General features: G+C 39.8%; 1 protein-coding gene across 1 annotated transcript in view; it reads left to right on the top strand.

Annotated features, from left to right (window-relative positions):
• The first annotated feature begins 4,001 nt into the window (after positions 1 to 4,001).
• Positions 4,002 to 14,030, top strand: part of LOC133396360 (guanine nucleotide exchange factor VAV3) — a 70,485-nt gene continuing 60,456 nt past the window's right edge. The window contains exon 1 of the mRNA XM_061666142.1: positions 4,002 to 4,390. Within this exon, the coding sequence (XP_061522126.1) occupies positions 4,184 to 4,390 (207 nt within the window). The 5' untranslated portion in view covers positions 4,002 to 4,183. The remainder of the gene's footprint in view (positions 4,391 to 14,030) is intronic.

Genomic DNA, 14,030 nt, shown 5'->3' with positions numbered 1-14,030 from the left:
AAATGAAATAATACCAACTTGATGAGCAACAGCTTTCATAATATTTATATTGTTGTATTGTTATATTAACAATTCTCAATTAGAGGTACTATTCTTTGGGTTCATCTACTGTCCCTGTTTATAACATTGCAATTTTAGAATTAAGATGGGGATCAAGATTAAGAAACATAATTCGGTAAAATAATTTTAAATTATACTTATATATAATGCCTAGTCCTTCAACATGGTCATTAAAATTGGTCCAAATAATTGTACTGCACATACTGGATATATTTGTACCTTCTATAGAAGCATCCTGAATACATATATTTTACATGCACAGCACAAAAGCAGTTATTTGTGAAACTTTTGAAATGGAAGACTTCAAATACTGGCAATGATCATACTGTATATGCCGGGACATAATCAAACTGTTTACTTGAGGCTTACATTGTGTCATTACGTTCTAATTCTGATCTGCAACAACACTACCATTTTTGTACAATATTTTACTTCCTTGTACTTCAACAAAGCCTAATTAAAACACCACATTTAAAAAAAACCAAGGTTAAATTGCACTTGGGATCATGTGTTACCTTTCAGCCCTTGTCCTGCATTAATCCAATGAATGCTGATAATTCCCTTGCTGCATGGCTCCTCTTCTAGTGTGGTAGAGGAAGCTGTAACAGGAGAACGGTGCTAAGCAGTACATCAGCATCCGGCCGCCTGTCACCTCTCCTGCCATCTGCGCTATGCCAGTCATGGCATTTGATGGAAGATAGCGCCACATGACTGAAAGTTAACCAAGACTTGTCTCAGTCAATCCTTAATTTAAACAGTTAAGAGTACTGATTTCTGTCAAAACTTCTGCATAAATATAAAGGCATGTTTTAAGAACGGAGATTCAAGGAAATAGAGCAGGGATGAGGAGTCACAGCTCATAGATGTGTTTACAACAGCATAATCTGTAGGCTAATCTGCACATGCATTGTTTCCACAAGCCTGTATGCTCAGCTGCTGTTTATAAATGCATATCGGGGGTTACATCGTCACACATTCTTCATGGTGCACTTTTGCTCACAGTTTCTTTCTGCAAAGTTCAAGTAACGCACGTTGTGGTTTTATTGTCTCGCTTCCTTTTTTTTTCTTTTTTCTTTTTTGCTGGAATGCTGCAAGCAACCAATTATAGCTCAGTTAATGTAATTAGCCCAACCTTTCTGCACAGGTCTACACTATATCGAGCATGTACATTATGTACAGTATATGTATTGGTTTTCATTGTTATGTAATACAATTTTTTGGGGAGCAAAATTAGAATAATCCATTTCTAATTTATCATTTTGTTTTTGTGTTTTTTCTTTCTTTCAAGATATTCAAGCATCTTTGGCCTGATTTACGCTAAGGTGCTGTTTTCCTTCGTGTGAATACAAAGGTGGATCAATACAATCTCACTTAGACTTGCTGCTGTGCTTCTTCTTATAAAAGAAAGGGGAGATACTTCATATTCTTATTCTATGTTCTGAAGTTAACAGTTTGATTGTTTTCTTGAACAACATTTATTGTGCATACTGTATGCAGTACCACAAACAATTGAGGGATAGGATACATAGTGGTAATCTGTTTTTATCTTTTTAAAGAGATATTTTTCAAAACTATTAGATTTAACTTTCTAGATTCAGAGGCTGATCTAAATAAATAAATACAAACTAGAAAAACAAATCACCATAGAGTCAATTGCTTGTTATCTGGCGAACATGAAGCAATGCAATTTGTGCATCTTCGATTCCCAATAATATGCGTTTAAAAGAAAATACTTAACATTTTAAACTCGTGGTAGAATGATAGGTTTCCGTCTTTTCAGATTGAATACATCATCATTCATTATCAATATCTATGAAGGGGTTCTTCCCAAGGCACGACATGTCACTGTATCAGTTTAATCATTGTTAATAGGCATGGTAATAAGCTTGGTAGTGGACAAATTCTGAATGACCTTTTTGTCATCGTACGATGCTATAAACAGGAACTGCTGTGTTCGCTCACAGTGGAAACAATAGTGTCGTCAGATTGTTAATTGACACTGATAGTGTGTCGTAGATGGGGAAGAAGGCCTAAAAGGGTTTCATTGTAAAAAGATATTATGCATGTTGCGCCAGTGACAATTTGTAACGTGGTGGATTTAATCAGGAAAGAAAGAAATATAAAGCAGCCATTCAGAATCTACAGCTATACATATTAAAATACTTTGTCACAAATAAACCTTAATGGCTACCTAACTAAAAAAAAAAACATATATCTAGAAAAAAAAAATCTACAGATCATTAGCATATTGAATTAGGTATTCGAAAGCTAAGATATAAAATCTGGTATATATAATGTATTTTATTATTTGCTGTTGTGGTTAGTGTGCAGCTGTGTAGAAAGTCACAGCATAATACAAAAACTGAGCTTTTTAATATTTTATTTTGATCCCAAACATAACACATTGCGTCTTGTTGGAGATTCAATGTCATTCAAAAGACAGTTGCCTTGATGAGTTAATTATTAGAAGCTGGTTGTTCTGCAGAACATTTTATATTCTACATACACAGTATCAAACAATTGTTGGTGTCTGCGGGGATACATTGTGGTAGTCTACCATCCCATACGTCTATGATCTTTGTAAAGATGTGCACTTGTGCCTGTAATCACACTGATCTAAACATCCATCAATTTTATAAGCACTTGTCCTCATTAGGAGGTTGAAAAACATAAGTATATTTTGACAAAGTAAAGAGAAAGTACAGATGTCTGTTTTCATATGTAGGGAGTAAAAGTAACAAGTTGTTTGAAAAATAATACTCACATAAAGTACAGATACCTGAAAAATCTACTTAAGTACAGTAGGCCTACAACTGGCGCATTTTTGAAAAACCAACTCATTATTTCAGCATTTGTTATGTTTTCAAGAAGAGAATCATATGTTAAACTTTTTAAGCAGGTATTTTATTTGTCATGTTCTGTATTTTGAGCTACGGAAGCGTATTGCATTCACTTGGATTAAAAAAAAAACAACCTCCTGTGTTTCTGAGTAATTTTTTTGAGGGCCTTGTTTTTTTGGAATATTTTTTTCTGAATATTTTTGTCCGTTTATCTGACTAATTATTTTTCTCAGTTTTTCTGTCTAATGCCCCCCCCTGTTTTTCTGAGTAATTGTTTTCCTGTTTTTCTGGCTATTTTTTTCTGTTTTTCTGACCATTTCTTTCTGTTTTTTTTGACTAATTTATTGCCACCTGTTTTTCTGACTATTTTTTTCTGCGTTATCGGGACACATCGAATTCACGCGAGAACCTGCGAACTGCAAGTGACTCTTTGCGGACTTCGTAGTAAGCAACATGACCGGCTTATTTAGTTTGATCAAGTTTTATTTTGATAGGGGTTTAAGACACTGGGAGATACTCCTGTCTTTGAGTCACATAGATGATATTGTTATTAGTCATTAGAAAAAAAATTGTCAGAAAAAAATTGTCACAAAATAGGGGGCGGGGGTTACTCAGAAAAACAGGGGGAAAAACATTCAGAAAAACAGGAGAAAAAATAATAATAAAACAGGGGGAGGGGGGAATTAGAGAGAAAAACTGCGAAAAACAATTCGTCAGAAAAACTGAAAAAAATACTCAGAAAAACTGAAAAAAATATTCCAAAAAACAAAGCCTTCAAAAAAAATTACTCAGAAAAAAAGTTGTTTTTTTTCCAAGTGAATGCAATACGCTTCCGTATGGAGCAACCTTGTTACAGATACTCAGGCACCTAAAAAAAAAAAACAACAACATATTTTTCAAAAGCATTGCTGAATAAATCCTGAATCCTGACCGTGTTCTGAGGTCTTCTACAGTGTAATAATGCAGTTTCGGGCGGAAGAGGCTGAGGGGGAGGGAAGAGAAAGCGAGGGAGGGAGAAACAGAGAGAGAGAGAGAGAGAGAGAGCGAGAGAGAGGGAGGGAGAGAGGGAGGGAGGGTGCACTCCATCCAGTCATACGAGCACACTAGGCTGTCATCCTCACATCGACTACAGCCCATCTATCCGCGACTGTGGTCCTGCTCCATTATTTCTCTCTCTCTCTCGGGTTGGAACATGGACACGCTCTGAAGGCGCGCTACTCAACGCTAGTCCACTTGTCAGATACCCGAAATTCCTCTTACTGTCGGCTCACGTGAGAGCAGTAATGATGGAGTATTGGAGGCAGTGTGCGCTGTGGTTGATCAACTGCAAGGTGCTTCCAGCAAACCATCGGGTTACGTGGGAGACTGCGCAGGTATTCGACTTGGCCCAAACCCTTCGGGATGGAGTGCTTCTTTGCCACCTTCTCAACAACCTCAGGCCCCACTCTATCAACCTAAAGGAGATCAACCTGCGACCTCAAATGTCACAGGTAAGATAAGAGCAAGCTCGCGTCCGTAATTGCTCCCTGCATCGACGCTCCGATGCCAGACTTCTTTAACATTGACGCCACTTTAAGGGACGCTTGCATTATACCCCTGAGCAAAGAAACACACATATAACAACATATTCAACACACATGTGTATAAGAGAGCAGTTAAAGAATTCGGCATCGTATAACTAACGATGTAGACATTTGTTTCAATAAAACCTCAACTTTGGCTCGAATTTGGGTATGTAACCCACGACCGCCCCGCTATCTATTATAGTCACAAAATAACGAATAATTCCATCGTAGTCGTCAACATTTTTGTGGCCGAACGCAGTGCAACCCCTAAAACCACCACGCTGGGCATTTGGTTTCATTTTATGAAACACCCAATATTGCTAGGGTGGAGATAAACCTTAAATTCGACATTAAGTGGACCAAATTTGGTGATTAAACTAAGCAAACAAACAAACAAACAAAAAAAGTCATGCACTTCATCTACTCTCATCGAGCAATCCCGAAGTCTGTTAACAATTTGGGTTCATTTGATTAGTTAATTTGATTACTCTTTGGTAAGCGCTGAGCAATTACATTGATATACATACATGTTCCCCAGTCTAGAGGGTAGGGGTGAAGATACACAGTGTGGATTAAGGCAAAGTGGGAATGGGATTTTAATTTTAAAGTGACAGTTAAAGATATACAGTACCTATGTTCCTTTTTTTGCTAGCTAGCTTGGTCATATGATGAAGAAAGACAACCTCTCGGCGCAATATTAGTTTGTGGTTTAAATTGTTACTTGCAATGCAACGCTTATCTGCACTTTGAAGACCACTGCAACGTATAGTTGTAGTAAATCAGTGCCTCCATTAGAGATGTCCATGCGTTGCCTACATTAAATGGAACGATAGAGAGTTGTGGCCACATGGTTCCTGTTTGTCAGACACCATCTGCCTCAATAACAGGACAGCGGGCCAAATTAATATTGAGTGTTGGGCTCAGTAACCACACACGGTGACTGCAAACCTCACCTACGCAGCATCCAGAGAAACTTTGGTTTGACACGGTAACAAACAGTGGAAATAGAAAATATCATTTGTATTGATGTAGTGCCATGTGGATGGAAGTGGTATTAGGCTTGTTTCCTGGAAAAAGCTCTCCAGACACAATGCCACAGTGGCTGGGTCAATATAATACGCAGTTACTGGTCTCTCACAATCGAACAGGGTATCTGTTTGTCAGCTCCAGCAGATCAAGTGGACAATTTAAATCAGCATTTGCAATTGTAATGGCATCAATGGCAATGGAAACAGCTACTGATGGGTCCTTTTCCCCTGGCAAAACCTGATTGAGGTTGTAAGAGGAGAAGCCTTTGCTGCAAGAAGTTAAGCTTGCAGCTAATAGTACCAATTACAGAGGTAGACATCAGTGCGAGTGAGTATTAATGTTTTGTGTCGATCATGACATAATGCCGCAAAAGAACTGTAATGTCGTACTTATGCACAGTGCCTGACCTGGCTATGATTGGCTTATTTATAGGCAGTGTTCGTTTTATACATGGTTGAATGGCTTACTCACACTGGGAGCCAGTAGTGGTGCTACATATAGAGCGAAATTAGTATGGTAACATGGCTGGAAATGACAGATAGCGCAAGTGCATGAACACATGTCGTCATTTGTTATTTCATGTAACAGTTTATTTGGTGTTCTTTAAGAGTTAGGATATTAATAGACTGCGCAAGAGTACAATTCGTCCACACATTGACACTGTATAATTCTCAGTCCTGACTTGGTTCATCACTGTTTAGTTGATAATCAGTGTCACTCTCCCCTCCTCTCAAAGTTACATTTACATAATTGAGGGTGGAGTTGAATTTCCATTTCGCTGCGCATAATTCATGAGGGACCACAGCAGCTTTTTTGTCATTGGCCAATAACAACACATGTGAGGCCACTGCGGCCTTACCCATGGGACCTTCAAGATAGAAAGACAAAGGCAGTGATTGGACCGGGCTACAAAGAGACTTCTTTGGGTCCCTATAGACTCATATTTCCAAGGATGCAAAAGAACCCTGAAGGGGCTTGCCCCAACTGTGCTTGTGTTGGTTGTGTAATTAAAGCATCAGAGGCTCCAAAGGGTTTGATTTTGCCATTGGGACGAGTTGCTTCTAATTCTGCATTTACATCTAAATGTTCTTTTTTTATTTGTCAGTGATTTTCCGTGTGCTTGAGTTTGCTAGGAAAGGGAGCCACGCTACAACAACAGAAAGTCAGCAGGCTGCTTGTTTGCAAAGAGCCTTTAGATTCTGACATGAAGTAGCATGGATGTGTTTTTATGCTCAGGAAATTAATTGTGTGGTTGAGGCGAAAATGCACTTGAATTGATGGGCCATATGCTGTGTAGGTGAATGCATGGCTGTATGAAATTATATTGTTTCCAAGGTATGCTATAAACATTTACAACAGAGTGCATCAAATTTGTAGTTAAGGCCTCAAGAACAAAAACGAAGCTCTTTGATCATTGTTTTACAAGGCCATAGTTATTCATTTATAATGTCTAAAACAAAACACAGTAACTGCCACATTTTACTCTTACCAGAAATATTTAGTAGTAAAAATTTGTGAAACTTATGAAACTCAGGCTGGTTTAAGTATAGATCCTGAATCAACCGAAGGTCTTAACTTGAATGTTTTTCAGATTTTCGTGCTTGGGAGGTTGTTGTTGCCTTCTTGTCCAACAACACCAGATTATTGAACATTGTCGCAACCCTTACAACAACTGAACACATCTCTCACACAGACCAGCGGCAGCACAGAAAATCAGGAAACGGAATAGAGGAAGGAAGTGAAACTAAACATGCCCTCAATAAAGCTCAGTCCAAAACAGCGACATGTCAGACAATGAAAAGAAAAGCCGCCTCTCTTCACACAGAAAAAAAAAAAAACGACTTTGCCTGTGCAGAGCCGCCTTCTAAGGCTTGATCTTCATTTTTGGAAAGGGAAAGCGAGATGAAGACAGTGTCCCAGCAAGAGTGTGGTCTAATTCTAACGAGCATCAAACAGAGCAGGAAAAGTACATAGAGGTGTATTGTATTGCAATCTCAACATATTCTTAACCAACAAAAACATGGCATGATGCCTCGATTTAAACATTCATCCATTACCATACATGTAAGCCTTCACAGATATTTACCCAGCAGGTAGCTCAGAGTATGCTACAATACAACATATTGTAGCTGATGCACATTACTTTTGTACATTTTGAGAACAGCATTATACTTGTACATAATAAATGGTTACTATGTATATTTAATCAAGCCGACGCCATAAGATCTGTGATACCAAACACTGAGAAAACTTTTCACAAAGTGAAGTTTCAAAGCCTGTGACACTTGCAAGTCACTTTCACAGACAAACCTTCGAAAATGAGCGGCAAACGTTTGATGATGAATGTTTGTATTCCTTTGGTTTCTGATAGAGCTGTCAAGTTATACCAGGGCAGGAACGAGTCAATATTTGGAGCTATATACAGTAGCTAATTTGGATGGCATGTAGGAGGGAAAGTTAAGAGTCTTATATACAGTGGAATCTCAGCTCAAAGACATTTTCATAGGACATAACAAAAAATATCTATAAAACCTTTATTACCTGTACACAGGTACTTTTTTGATGGTCACAAAAGTGTTAAGATAAGCCAACTGCTGTAGTTATCAAGATGTAAAAACAACAACAATACATTATTTCAGTATGGACTTGAAAGACAAATGACAGAGGCTTAATGGATGGTGTAATGAGTCACAGATGCTCCTAAATGTCATGAAAGTTGACATTGGAATCCTAAGCCTGTTTTCGGCCACACGTTAGCATGTTGCACTCACTACAAAGACACTTTTCCATTGTCAAAAACAGATACAGTGGTACCTTGACATACAAGTTTAATTTGTTCTGTGACCAAGCTTGTAACGCAAGTTTTTAATAAAGCAAAATATCACTGTATTGTAAACTCTAAATAAACGAGAATAAAAAGACAATATAATGAAATAAACTGGTTTTATAGAGTGTAAAAGTGTATATCAAAAGCCACACATTGGGCACACTGTAATATTTGTGTCATGCTAGCCTTTAACGGACATGGCCTAGTGAGTGCCATCAGGAGCACTGACTCCAGCTTGGGTTGCTCAATACAAGTACCTCCTCATTTTGCATAATGTTGCAAATATTGATAATTTTACATATAATAATCTATTATTCACAGTCATCGTAATTTACTACACCGCTTCTTGGATTCAAAATGATCGCACCAGAATGCAAACTGCACGTTACTGCAGCTATGCATGTCATGTCAACTCAAGGCACCGTGTTTTACTATTCCAGTGCAGCTAAGTTCAGTCACACTAGTTTGTTCCGCAGTGTCACCTCAATGTCATGCATGTGCATGTGCTGCTATATGCACAGTGACTTGCATATATTTACTGGCAAAGACAACATTATGTTCCATTGCACTGGTGCGCGTATACTGCTCATGCGCAGAGTGTACTGAACTTTCAATCACCAAGGCAACAATCCTGCACCATGGTCATCCTGTAAAGACTGTGCTGCAGTGCACACTAAAATATAGGAAACATTTTCTTTACTGCTTATCCTCACTAGGGTCGTGGGCTGCTGGAGCCTATCCCAGCTATCTTCGGGCGGGGTACACCCTGAACCGGTCGCCAGCCAATCGCAGGGCACATAGAAACAAATTGTTTCTTTGTTTCTATTGTTTCCATTCACACTCACATTCACACCTATGGGCAATTTAGAGTCTTCAATCAACCTTCCACGTATGTTTTTGGGATGTGGGATGAATCCCGGAGTGTCTGGAGAAAACCCACCCAGGCACGGGGAGAACATGCAAACTCCACACAGGCGGGGCCGGGATTTGAACCCCGGTCCCCAGAAGTGTGAGGCAGATGTGCTAACCAGTCGTCCACTGTGTCGCCCCACCGGAATATCTCCTAATAAAATTTGCAAAGTAATTTCCACAGCCACAGGCTCTCTTGTACCAAACGACTACAGTGATAATATCAGTTTGAACATCCCTTTCTTTTATAAGCTCAACATATGAAGATGACATTCAGAAGCCAAAAATCTTGATAATACCGAACGTATATTCATGCTCATGTCCTGCAGCAGTGTGCCTGTAACATTTTATTGTCAGGTTCACTGTGGTGGAAAACTGCAGCCGAGTCAGGTACACGTTGCTGATAACACAGTCGGGTAGTCCTATAGTGTGGATAGCATGAATAGAGCCAAAGAGCCTTGTAAATTTCAGCAGATTATTGACTCCATGGGGGTCAGTAGAGAGATTTATGTTCAAAGCCAAGCGATGGATGACTGTTGTCAATATTGTAAGTGAGAATTCCCTTATTTGTGTAATGAAGAATGATAGCTATGGGGTATACTTTCTGCACTGAGTAGGAGTTGTACGTTTTTAAATTTAACAATTTGTTTTAATTTTGTGTTTGCAGTGTTGTAAAGCTGCACTGCACTGTATTTTGGTTACCTTATGCAACTGATTCAATTGCACATCACATTTTCACAAGTGAATCAGCTCAAACTACATGATCTGTGTTCTTGTAACAAACATTCATATCACAGGATTCATATCGCACATGGTAGCCGTAATTCAATTCCCTCTACTAGTGGGGGATGGGGTTCAGGCTTTGTGTATATGTGGGGGTCACTGGGGTTAAAACTAGGATTTCATGGAAAACGGCTTTGGAAATATTTATTGGCAATGTGGGGGAGGTAGTAAGCATGCTGGAACAGTGTGTGTGTGGAGGGCGTGTCTCCTCCTGATTGTCTTTACATTAAGAAAACTGGGAGGCATGGACAGTTGTAGAGCTTTGTGTCTGTACGCTGAATAGATGGCTCTATCGTTGTATTTTTTTCTATAACTGTGAAGTTATCTGTTCAAACTGCAGCTGGTATACATGACTTATTGAACAGCTTGATGTTTGCCTGACGTAAATTTGGGGAAAAAAAGACGTGACACTTTTCTATATCTGTGTTGTACTGTATGGGAGTGCTATGACAAGTATAGAGTGGATGAAAAATAAAATAGGCTTTTAGTTTGTTTTATTGATTTAACAATTGGATGGTTTACATTTTGGGAGCGGTAATGTCACTCTGCTGTGTGTATATATATCTATATATATAAATATATTAATAAAAACTGTTGAACTGACTGATTGATTCTCAGTTGTCTGTCTAGAACTGCATTAACACCATCTCCTAATGCTAAGAAATCCAGTACCCATTTTGGAGCACAAACAATACCACTCCATATCCATTATGCCAAAATGTTGTCATTAACCTTATAGCTTTATTTAGTGACGAATGTTAAAATATCGCTTTTCCAGAAAAGGTGATTTGAACTGAAATACAATTTTTCGTCACATAAAACTACTGCTTACAAATATAAACATACAAACATGAAAACAGAACCGCCTTAGTGCTTGCTCACAACAACAAGATAGCCACTCATAAAACAAAGGGATATTTGCACTACTATCAATGAGAATTAATGCATTCATTCATTCATCTTCCGTTCCGCTTATCCTCACAAGGGTCGCGGTCGTGCTGGAGCCTATCCCAGCTATTGCCGGGCGAGGGGCGGGGTACACCCTGAACTGGTCGCCAGCCAATCGCAGGGCACATTGAAACAAACAACCATTCGCACTCACATTCATACCTACGGGCAATCTAGAGTCTTCAATTAACCTACCCTGCATGTTTTTGGGATGTGGGAGGAAACCGGAGTACCCGGAGAAAACCAAAGCAGGCACGGGAAGAACATGCAAACTCCACACAGGCGGGGCCGGGATTTGAACCCCAGTCCTCCGAACTGTGTGGCAGATGTCATGCCGCCCATGAGAATGAATGGATGGATGGAAAATACCTGTGCCTTGCAATTGACTGGCAAACAGTCCAGGGTATTACCCTGCCTCTTCCCCAAAAGCCAACTACGTTAGGCTCCAGCTCACAAGTCACTTTGACAAGGATAAGCAGTACAATATGGATGGAAGGATGGAAAAAGGGAAGTCTGGGCGTCCCTGCTAAAGCTACTGCCCCCGCGACCCGACCTCGGATAAGCGGTAGAAAATGGATGGATGGATGGATGGATGGCTGGATGGATGGATGGATGGGTGGAAAAAGCATGTGGCTTAGTGGCCCCCATCCACACCAAGCAGGGCCGTTCCCTCCTACCTAAAGAGGGCAAACGTGCCAGTGTGAGTGGAAAAAACTGTGTCACTTAAAGGAAATGTGATAAGATGTAATAAGGAGGTGGACACCAATTGCCTGGAAAAAAAGAACTGGAAAGACAGTAAATAAAGTTTGAATGTTTTGATGTAGTTAGCACATCAACTCCATCCATTGCTGCTTCAATGAAAAGCGATTGTAGGTGCACAATGTCAAATGGAATGTGCCGTGCCCCTGCAGTCTCCAGGGTCGCTGCAGTGAACCCAACCACGGAGACTGTGAAATAAAACAGCCGTTTCAGCAACGTCTTCGTTTGTGTGTCACCTCTCATTTCCTGATTAGACAGCAGACAAAGGCCACATGTCATAACTTGGATTTGGTGGCTTCAATTGTCTATCAGACAACAGACATTACTTGGCAGCTGGCGCCTTAAAAAAAAGCTTGACAGAAGCACATAAAATATAAGTTGCTCAGGCTAATTTCTTTCCGCAGGTTTCCTTTAACAATAAGAAGAAATCAAATAGAATAGATTGCCACAATGAATTTAGCAAGAAAAAAAATAACGAAATAGATTTCTTTTTATCACATACCAATGTCTTGTTTAACAAATAAGTCAAGAGGCAGCAGCATAATTTCACTAATTTCCCATATTCAATACATATACAATACATATACTGTGACTATGACTGTTCAGAACTACAGTACATTTCATGAATGCTTTGCTTACCTCATTTGGCTACACCGAGAGGGGTTTTCAATATTTTGGGTACTTTCCATTGTTATGTGAGAGAATACAATATTAGTACTTCTCAATATGATGTAGTGCAAATACAACCTGGAATGTATCTAATGAAGTGTCCTTGGAGTGTATGGTCAGGCATCTTTTAAAAGTACTAAATTACAACCTTACCTTTGCAATCTGTTTGATGATCATCTATTGGTGCTCATCAAGGTTCACGAGAGACAAGCCTTTAGCTGAGCAGTGAGCAGTGAGCGTACACAAACTGGATTTCATTACGCTCTACAATACGCACGGGGGCCGTAAAAAGGCTTCAGCTTGTTGCTATGGAGCTTGGACTTGTATGAAGGAATACATAAGGAGACACTGGATACTTATTGAGGACACAAAGCACGGCCTGATGCATATCAAAAAGAGCAGCAGTGAGATGACTTGACTCTCAGGCCTCATTTCTGTTTGATATTCCAGATGGTTGGTTTATGACTAAATGTGGTGAGATTTAAAGCTCTTTACAGACAATTATTTTATAAACGTTGCATCCCTCCCAATAATGAGAGTGTGTGTGATTTGCAATTTAATATGATGGCAGTTTCCTATTCTCCCACAGGTTTTTTTTTCAGGTTTCATTATAAAATGCAGAAATAGGCCTACTATAATCCATCCATTTTCTGAGCCGCTTCTCATCACTACGGTCGCGGGCGTGCTGGAGCCTATCCCAGCTATCATCGGGCAGGAGGCGGGGTACACCCTGAACTGGTTGCCAGCCAATCGTAGGGTACATACAAACAAACAACATTCGCACTCACATTCACACCTACGGGCAATTTAGAGTCCCCAGTTAATGGATGTTTTTGGGATGTGGGAGGAAACCGGAGTGCCCGGAGAAAACCCACGCAGGCACGGGGAGAACATGCAAACTCCACACACGCGGGACCGGGGATTGAACCCCGCCCCTCAGAACTGTGAGGCTGACACTCTAACCAGTCGTCCACCGTGCCGCCGCCTACTATAATAATAATAATAATAGTAATAATTGTGTGAAGTTGTCCGTCAATAAGAGAGATGAACTGACTAGTATTAGGGTGTGCATGACGTCACCCGCGATAGCTGTAAACTGAAATTTGAATGTAAACAAACAATTGCAGTTTTATTTCATCCATTGGTGAGTGTTAAGGACTAGCCGTGTGGCTAGAGCGCAAAGCAGTTACAATTCTTGTCCTTTGCCCAATGTGTTCTGTGTGGGAACCCTTATAATCAAAAACACATAATCATAAATTTGAATTTTTATAATAGATAGATAGACTATTTGTGAATATAAGTCATGGAAAAATTGTAGCAAGCTTTCACAGGTCACATCAAATGACATGAGTCGTTGGATCTGGCCCGCGGGTCTTGAGTTTGACACCTTTGATTTTCGCATTTTAAGTAAACCCAACAGGGATGTTTTAGGAATGTGGGTGGAAGCCGGAGTACCCAATTAAAAACCCACACAAACACTGGGAGAACATTCAAACTCCAAACAGGAGGGACTAAGCAGAAATTCAAACCCAGAACCTCTCGAATGCAAGGCAGACCAGCCCTGCTACACTCCTTTTTTCCTATCCCCCCCCAAAAATAGTCGCTGAAATTACCTTGACAAAAGCCATGTTTCCCCAAGGT

Source organism: Phycodurus eques, chromosome 21, assembly GCF_024500275.1.
Source record: "Phycodurus eques isolate BA_2022a chromosome 21, UOR_Pequ_1.1, whole genome shotgun sequence".
Classification (NCBI taxonomy): domain Eukaryota; kingdom Metazoa; phylum Chordata; class Actinopteri; order Syngnathiformes; family Syngnathidae; genus Phycodurus; species Phycodurus eques.
Note: the sequence above shows the minus strand (reverse complement) of the source record. Positions and strands in the feature narration are given on the sequence as shown.